The sequence below is a fragment of the Gasterosteus aculeatus genome, chromosome 12 (genome assembly GCF_964276395.1).
Source record: "Gasterosteus aculeatus chromosome 12, fGasAcu3.hap1.1, whole genome shotgun sequence".
In the NCBI taxonomy this organism is placed as follows: domain Eukaryota; kingdom Metazoa; phylum Chordata; class Actinopteri; order Perciformes; family Gasterosteidae; genus Gasterosteus; species Gasterosteus aculeatus.
In genome coordinates this window covers 22,222,068-22,231,663 of record NC_135700.1, presented here as the reverse complement: position 1 = coordinate 22,231,663, position 9,596 = coordinate 22,222,068, and the positions used below count along the sequence as shown (strand labels likewise).

Here is a 9,596-nt window from a genome sequence, read left to right as displayed (position 1 = left end):
ATCAGAGACCAGAGGGGGGTTTTTTTGTTGGTAAATGTAATTGCCCATCGTCCTCTCGACGGCTATTTTTAGCCGCCCTGTTGCTCGGAGAAATGTTCCACGTGGAGCCCGGAGACTTTGTGCTCCAACATCCACTAACCTTCCTCACCTGCATCCAGTGTCGACAAAATCCAGGCATCCCACGCTGACAGGACGGACACAGGGGACATCTCGCGGACGCGCGCGCCGTGCACAGCAGCAAGTGACACGAGGACGGACGGATTTTAAGCTCTGCAGCCAGCAGACATCAGCTGAACATGAAAAGAAACGAGAGCACGACTGCTTTGGACAATTTAAGAAAAATGTTGATGACCAATCTACATTAGAGGTTTTCTCCAAATGGCCAATTATCTAATGTAAATTATGTGGAAATGTGGCTGCTCTTGCATCTCACTGAATCTCATCTTTGTCCTAAACAAGCCATTAAAAAGCTTTTCCACAAGTCTGAAGCCCACGGACGGCTTTCAGATTCATTCCAGTAAATATGTGTGAAGGGGTTTTTGTCACGGTTAGAAATAAATAGATAACATAGAAAAAACACGTCTTTAATTACGAATCGATGTCCACAAATAATGTTAACTGAATCAGGTTGTTCAATTTAAAAAATGTAGTGTATTTGACACATATTTTTTCTTGAAATCTTGATTGCATTATAATCACGTGTAATTGCGTTTTTTAAATGCAGCTAGTTTAATTGTTCAACCCTGAACTCCCAAGGTCCCTTATGAATAAAGAACAGTTGCATTGTACACATCCTTTAATGTTCTTTTTAAAACAGGGAGCTCCCGTGTTTGAAAAGACATTTAAAGAGTTGGTATTTCCAAGCTGGTGGAGAGTTAGCTGCACGGTACACGCCGTGAAAATGAAACACACTGACACATGTAAATGTAGGAGTGATGTTTAAAATGCAAATATAACTCCACCTCGCCCAGTTTTACAATTTGAAATGCAGCGGAGAAGAAGCAACGCGACGTGCTGCAGAAAATCACGTCCACATTCACTAAAACACTGCAGGAGGAGTATCACTATCACTACCTACGTCAGTCCCATTGAGACAAGGTGATGCTGACCTGGATCAGGTTACCTAGGTTACCCTACTTAGGATGGCATTGTTAACGTTTGAGGAAGTAGTCTCAGCCAGATGATCACACAAACCCTGGAAATACAATTTATACAAATCATAATTAAAACGGTATAAGTTATTTTTTATATATATTTAAAAATATAACAGTGATTTGATAAAAAACATTTTTTCCCCACACTTTGGACCATATAAGACATTTATAGGTCAACACAACTGTAAAAAGGCCCCAAATGCAAGAGAATAGCTTTAAATAAAAACTATATATATATATAAAACACATACAAATTCCTTCAAGCTTAAAATAAAATGGAATAAAAAACACACAATCATCGCGTCCCTGTGTGCATCACTTCAAACGCCGATGACTCAGATGTCCTACATCTTACATTGTTTCACATTCTCACACCACACGGATAAAAAACAATGTTATTTTTTCTTTCTTTTGCTACACTTCGGCGTCGCCCTTCTCCCCCGGCAGCAGCTTCTCCTTCGCCGAGTCCTCGGCCTCTCTGTGGGGGGCCTTCTTCATTTCCAGACTTTTGACCCAGGTGTAGGCCGAGGAGCCGCCGAGCACCATCATGTTGCTCGTCCACCACAGCAGGCTTTTGCTGGAAGAGTTGAAGACCACCGCAATGACGGTCTGCGCGCACGCCTTGGCCGTGCCCGACACGTTGTGCGTCAGCGGGCTGGTGAACTTGATCTGCAGGCCCGTGACGTAGCCGATGGCGAAACCGAACACCCCGCCGAGCGTCATCATGCCCCAGAACTTGAGGTCGGTGGCGCCGGGGAAGGCGACGAGGCGGCTCAGGTCTCCGGACACGATGATGAGCGGGAAGAAGAGGACGCAGGCGTTGATGTTGTTGTAGTAGGACAGTTTCCAGATGTTTCCGTCCACCGCTGGCATCACCTTCTTGGTGTAGATGGCGTTCAGGGAGACGCACGCGCTGGCCAACACACCGAAAAAGACGCCGGTCCAGGAGAGGTTACCCGTCAGGCCTTCCTGGTCCACACCGAGCCAGAATCCACCTGGGGAGGAACGGGGGAAAAAACGAGCAGTGTGAGATCACACAATAAAAACACACAAAATAGATGTACAGTGTTTTCAGCCAGGAATTTAAGTAATTTCTTGAAAGAAAGGGTCCGAGCCTCGTCCTACAGTTTGAGTTGCGTCCCAATCAAGACGAACGCTTTTGAGCGCGTACATACAAGTACGTGTAATACATACAAGTTATGTAAAGTTATCTAGAGTGCATCCAGCTACTTGCTGGGGATCAACATTGTTAAGCTGATTGACACCTTTAAACGACACAACACCTGACCCTTGGTGGAAGTCACGTGACTGCAGTCCACACCCGGGTTTGCGAACCGAGGCGCTTACGGACCGCCCCCACGTCACCAATGTTTTTGTTTTTGGGTGCGCGTGGGGGGGGGGGAAGACCCGACACGTGGGTTTTCTGCGCTTATTCATGAATACTTCCGGGGAAAAACACGTGACCGCACCCAGTATGATCGCGCAGCACAGCACGGCCCGCAGCGACGTGGTCTGCTTCAGGACGACGTACGACAGCAGCACGTTGAACACGGTGCTGAGCGACCGGCCGACCGTGTAGAAGGCCACGCCGACGAGCTTCAGGCACATGTTGTTGAAGGTGATCATGCAGATGAACACGATCGACAGCGGCAGCACCTCCCGGGACGTCTTCGGGTCGAACCGCACCGCGGGGAAGTCGATGAGCCCCGGGCACAGCCGCGCGAGCAGCTGCATGAGCCAGCACAGCGCGACCGTCACCAGGCACTGGTAGAAGGTGACCAGCAGCGGCACGTCCAGGTCCCCGTTGTCCAGCAGGTAGTTGTTGAGGAACACCATCGTGATGGAGACGAACCAGTACAGCGTGACCACGGCGGCGATTCTGACGGCGCGGAACAGGAAGGTCTCTCCGTCGACTTGGTCCTGGTCCATTGTCTCCGAGCCTGCCAGAGCCATCCTCAAGATACCGGAGCGCTTCAGCTGGGTCCTGTTCATGGCGGCGGCGGAGGAGGAGGAATGACAAAAAGAACAAGAACAACAACAACAACAACCCGGTCAAGAAAAAACAATAGGTGCGCTACTCTGCAGCCACGGGCCGCCGCTAGCTGCGCGATGCAAACGGCACCGGCGTCTTCCGCCAACAGCTAGGCAGCGGGTAACTTCCGGTACAGGTTTTTCAAAGTAAAAACACATCGCTACACATTTTGTAAAAAGGTTTCACACGAACTGGCAACATCACAAAAATTGCGATTTACGTCGATAATTTATTTAATTATGCAGACGTGACGTCAACCACAAAAGCATTATTTTTTTTTTTTAATTTACTTTAAGGTTCCTCAACTTTATCTTGAAGGTGGACGCTCCAGCGGGGTCTACTTGAGCGTGACTACTTCCTTGTTTGAGCCACTTTCTATTTTTGTTTAAAGAGATATTGTCTTTAAATAAATATGTGTAACGCTTCATATATTGTCAACGTATTATTGACAGTTTTTAAAGTCCTCAGCAGAAAAAAACGACTGTTTCAGCGTGCATTCTCTTTAGCCCTTAGTGTTTAATCCATTTTTCGGTTTTAATACTACCTGCCATACACATGGTTTGCACTAACCTGCATTTATTCCTTATTGGATACATGATACTTTGAATGTGTTCGTACCTTAAGTCTTTAGAAAAAGCTCTTTGTCAGACGAGTCCCGCAAAGACAGGCTGTTTTTTCTGGGATTCTGCTGTGTGTGAACCTTCCCTCCTACTAAGCACCAGCTCAAGTCACTCGTTCGATCATTTCCTGGTTTACACAATTTGCCCTGCAGAAGGCAGTGCATGCGACCATCGACGGCAGTATAATTTCATATGGTGTGTATTATTGAGCCAATACAAGGGCATATCTAGCATGTTTCATTTGAAGATTTGAGAGTTCCCTCTCAGCAGGGAGTATGCTTACCTGATGATCCTAGACTGCACGAACCACAATGACAACCTACTCGTGGCCTTAAACTCCGCTCCACAAAGCTCCGGGGCAGCCGAAGGAAAGCAAAGAGAAACACACCTTACCTGCGACGTGTCTCACACAGAGCGATACCTGTTTGAACTGTCGCCTCGCCTTTTCAGCTCGGAAATGCCAGTGGGGCGTCATGCCAGTTTATCAGGTTGAGTAAGTGCGGCCTACGTAGGAGCGCGTTCAGAGCTTTGCCACAGAGGATGGGGCTTTATTGTATCCAGCATTGGACAGGAATCATTGCACACACATCATTTTATGTTTAATCAACCATATCTCCCACTTTGAATTCAAGAGTTCAAACAAATCTGTAGAACAGGGTTATTTATATATATATATATTTATATATATATATATATATATATATATATTAGGCCTATTGATTGTCGAGGAGGCTTGGAACTCAAAAACCCAAATAAATAAATATTACAAAAAATGTATTTTAATTTGCTGCAGTTCCATCATAATCTTAACCTTCAGAGCTCCTACATAGATAAAACCAAATAGGCCAGGAGCTTAGCTTTAGTAGACAGGAAGGGGGGATGAGACAAGATAATATCCATATATACCCCTGGATAAACCTCAAGAACAACCATTTTCACATGGTTGACTACTATATTACTACTGTAGTAAAGTCTGAAGACAGCAGGTGGCAGCAGATAATCAATGTTGATTTTAGGGATGCTGTGGGATTTTATATATATATATCTATATATATATATATTTTGTATCTCTTTATCACAGGGAGGACGGACAGCAAATGTGGTCAAAGAACTTTTCTTGCAATACAATAAGCATGACGTTGTGATTATTGGCATCTGAGGCCAGTAATCCTGGAGGACATGTGTTTATGACATCTCCGTAGCCCTTATGCTCCAGAACCAACTCCACCCGTCTGCTGACTAACTCAGTCCTTTTTATAGGTTTTCGTTGTCCTCGGCGCTCCAATCCGGCCCAAACTATCCGGTTTTATTTTTGGCTGACATACAGGTTTGTCCACAATTACGTTTTGTCTTCTGCTTTTAGAATACACATAGAAATAAAACAATAGTAAAGAGAAGTTTCACTTGCACTTCAATTTCCTGTTTAGATCTGGAATCAAAGCCCGTCGTTCTTCCGTCATCGCTCAGTTGCTCTCAGGGAAAGTTGTCTGGTTATATTTTCCTGCTGCAGCGTGTTAGCCGGCGTGTTGGCATCCTCCTCATCCTCCTCATCCTCCTCAGAGTTAGTGCGCTCGGGCTCCGCCTGTACTGCCCATCCATCAAGGGGTGTCCGACCCCTCGTTGCGCTCCTTTTTTCCTCTGGCTTTCTGAAGAGGATGCCCTGCTGGAGCAGAGTTTTCCACCCCCGAGGAGGTCTGACCCCTTGACCCCTGTGAGCTGAGGAGATTTTCTGCACTTTATTAGCAAGATCACAAAAAAAAAAGAAGAGAAAAGGCAGGAAAGATGCCGCTGGCTCGGATCACAGAGGCTCTGCAGTGTCAACACTGCACACCATTTTAGGTAAATGTCTGAGAAACCGGCATTTGTGGAAATAAAGAGGAACCGAATGGTTGGATGAATATATCCTCATCAAAGACCATTGGATACATACCGATCAAGAGAGAAAACAGCCTTCACACGCTAGACATGAACCACGTGAGTTGATATTTAATGAAATGGATTCACACAGTATACGTACACATTACGGTGTTCTTGAACGCCACAAGGTTTTTGTAACAGCAGGACTTCCAATTAACTTTTTCCCCTCAGTATCTCATCCATATTTCACATATTCTGCTGCTAGCACCTTTAACTACAGTACATGATTTATGCCCGCATTAGTCTTTAATAAACAGAGCATTTCTTATGAAAGCAATACTCTTCCATCTCTGTCCTATTATGACAAATAGATATTAAATTCAAATTGCATAACACCATCACAGAAAGAAATGGCTTCTTTATGAAAAATCAAACTACGGCATTTTAAAAACGTATCCTGCATTAGGCATCTAACTTAATCACGTGGCAGGAGATGCAGTTACTCATAAGAGAAATGCCGCCACAGAGCACTGCGATCACCGCCTCCGTGGAACCATCATGGGTATAATTTACCTTCTGTTGATGCAAATGTCCACAAACATCCGCTATGGAAATAATAATCTTTATGATCCAAACAAACAAACTGAACACAACGAACCACATACGACTTTTTTCATTTATTAGAACGATTTATCTCTTTATTATCCGTTTTTTCCCCAAATAACCTTTTACTATGGAGCCAAGGGGAGCTGGCCAGTGCTCGTACACCGGCGTATCCGTCCGTCCCCACTTCCCTGCTGCGGTGTTGCTACTGACTTGGTTTTAATTCTATTTGAAAAAACAATTTGAGGCTGACGAAGAATAACAGGAAGTTGGATACAACACAAAAATAGGAATAAAATATTTTACATAGGACTTCTTCTGTCATCCATGCAGGACAGTGAAGCTCTTAGTGCTGCAAACCAGCTGGAGAACAGAGTAAAAAACGACCGGTGCTCAATCAGCTCTGCCGATTGGGAACCGGTGACCTGTGGGCCGACCACAGCCACATGGGGAATAGGAGAACGGTGTCCGTCCAACGGGCGGAATAATTATTGGAGCATGTCAAAGAAAAAAGAAGAAAGTTTCAGAGGCCTACCTGAGTCCTGCTGCCCCGGTGCCGTGTAGGTGCACGCATCAGTGGGAAAAAGAAATCCCCAATAATCCCCGGTAATGTTGACCATGTGATAGATCACCTCTCTTAGACAACAGAAAAGCACAACTCGCTGTGGTTGATTCATTGATAATGGCTACAGGGCCCAGTAGAGTCAAGGAAGCAGGCTTTTCCCCCTCAGAACAAAGACGACACGGCGCCTTTTTACTAGACCCACAGGTTCTTTTTATTGGTAACACCGCCAGCATCAAGTGAGGCCGAGTACAGTAGCAGTAACTCCGCATAGCTGGTCTACAAAAGGTAATCGCTGTTCGCGACGAATCACCCAGCAAGTGGGGTGAAAGGATATCGAGGGCGAGCGGTGTGGTACCGTCCACATGGCAGCTTCATTTCAAACACACATAATCCTCCCTTGTGGACCCACGTGGGTTCTTCTTTGATCTCCCTGTGGTAGTAACAAGCCCTGCTTACCCGCTGGCCAGGGCACAAAGAGCAGGAGGTCCTCCTTGTGAATGCTTTTACCACACTTGGCTTGAAGGGGGGGAAAAAAAAAAATTGCTGATGGAAAAAACATTTAAAAATGTACGATTTAAGTTAGACGATGCCTAGTCGTGTTTATTGAATCCAGGGTTTGGATCAAACTGTTGCCATGACGGCGGCGGTGCATGTGTACATGCAGAGGAAGCAGAGTGAGGAGTGCTGATGGGTCGGGATTATTATCATTTTATTTTTTTCCAAAATCTATTGCAAAGCGAAAAGGCCAGTCCAAAAAGGGTTTCCAATACTCATGTAGCAAACATACCATGAAAAGATTCTTTCTTTGGACATCGTACGCCAGCGGCCTCAGCGAATCAGGGTCCATTTTTGTCCCAATTGGTTGTGAAATAACAAAATCAAGCAGGATTAATTCCCGGAGACGTGGACCTTCAGACGACTTTTGTTGCTGCTGCTTTCCTGCAGAAGTTTAAAAAAAAAAGCACCAGTGCCTGTCTTTAGTTCTTTGTTCACATGGGTGACAACCGCATAAGGTAACACAACCTGCTGTTGCATAGTTACAAGAAATAATAATAGTCCCCTTTCACAGCAGGCGTTTGGGCAAGTCATCGCAGTGTAAACACAGGTGCGCAATTACCAACATTAATTATGCCTCTGTTCCATTTTGGTGCGGAACAGCGCTGGTATTTGCATGTTGTTTTCTCACTGGAATGCCCGGGACACACTAAACTGAAATCAAGTTTAGTTTAGAGAGAGTCCGACAAATCTGCCGCCGCTCTGTAACGGCAATGAGGATAACTAATGTATTTATCTACATGCAAGATTCTCAAATTTTGTTACGGTTACAAGTCTCCAACTGCCATGAAGGCTCCCGGAATGGAATTTTGTGCCCGAAAACATTCACACAAAAGTGTGTTGAACGCTAATAATTATAATGGGGCACGATATTCATAGTATTCCATTATACAAGCAGCACGGCACATCAATTGGAAGAATACGTTCAAGATCAACACTGGAGAGCTAATTAAAGGCCTTCTTTGGCTTCATGCAGTTAAAACCTTTCAAGACCTTTAGAGCCAAAAAGGAGGACTTCGCCTGAATTAGTTTAGTTCTGTCCTCTCAGAACTAAATAGCACCGTGGAGCTATTAACTGCCTCTACCCATCCAGCCGGTCATCGTCCGCTCACCGCTGCAACATGAACCACAGCTGCAGTATACGTGCACATACAGTATTCTTCACCAGCAGACTGCAAGCCCCCCGTTACCCCCCGTCACCGAGGGGCCGAGACCAGTGCGATGACTCATCGTGAGGAGCAGCAGTCACACTGGGGAGCAGCATGGTGGCGATGGTGCTGCCGCCCCGGGTTTCTGTGAGACTTTCTATACATCCGGTGGCTCGTGTGCTGCCGTTCATCCATGCGGAAGGCGAGAGTGTGTCCCCGATGCGGAACAATCAATGACGTGAGAGCGAGGGAGGAAAGGGAAGCCACACAGAAAAGCAATGTTTCTTTATAGGTACATAAATAACGTACATAAGGTACATGCATGAATCGTTTCTGCAGCGAGGCAATCGGAAATGCGTCAATGTAACATTTAAAACCGAAACAAAAGTCCAAATGAAACACATTGTGAAAAGGAAATCAAACTAAACAGTCATTTGAATCCAATTAAATTGAGATATAATTTGGTTTTCTGGAGAATAGAGAACAAAAACAAGACAATGCATGTTAGATGCATGTTGTATGCATCACTTTTTGGACCAGAAGTGTTTCAGTTTGTGCAAGATGTGTAATAATGATATGAGATGGAAAACTGCTTCGCCGTGTTTGAGATAACATAAAAAATAAAATTAGACCCAAGAGGTCCAACTGAATCATAATGTAGATGATCAGGGATCAGGAAAGAAAGGCTGTCATCTTGCCCTGATTGGCTGAGAGGGGAAAAGGCACAGAGCTGCTCTCAATTCTTAATTAGGAGCTGGTTTACACACTGTGCAAAACAGGTGATCTGAATAACCCTCCAATCAACTCAGGGGAGGTGATGAATTCAGCTGAAAAGGAAAACCACAGGAGGCACCAAAGAGCGAGGGAACGTTTTCTGTGTTTCATGCTTGAAATAATGCAACTTTAAAGTACTGACCAGAGAGGTATTTCTTTTGAAATATCTTTGGTACTAGTACTAAAGCCCTTAAACCCCTTGCAATTAGTTTGTACTTCAATGTATCACGTATTACAATCATTAACTCACAGTATGTGAGCGCTACACTGCAAATGAACAAAAATAGA

The 9,596-nt window shown here is 45.0% G+C and overlaps 1 protein-coding gene across 5 annotated transcripts; it reads right to left on the bottom strand.

Moving 5' to 3' along the window:
* Window positions 1-781: 781 nt before the first annotated feature.
* slc35c1 (solute carrier family 35 member C1) lies at window positions 782-4,308 on the bottom strand. 5 transcript variants are annotated; one of them, XM_040165144.2, is made up of 3 exons: window positions 4,090-4,308; window positions 2,624-3,138; window positions 782-2,149 (listed from the first exon to the last, which is right to left on the bottom strand). In XM_040165144.2, exons 2-3 carry the CDS (start codon window positions 3,105-3,107, stop codon window positions 1,569-1,571), a joined length of 1,065 nt encoding a protein of 354 aa, XP_040021078.1. In that variant the 5' UTR covers window positions 3,108-3,138; window positions 4,090-4,308; the 3' UTR covers window positions 782-1,568. The 5 variants fall into 5 exon arrangements, with proteins under 5 accessions (XP_040021078.1, XP_040021094.1, XP_077941902.1 ...); XM_040165160.2 differs by having other exon boundaries at window positions 4,200-4,263; XM_078085776.1 differs by having other exon boundaries at window positions 4,195-4,254.
* Window positions 4,309-9,596: the final 5,288 nt, after the last annotated feature.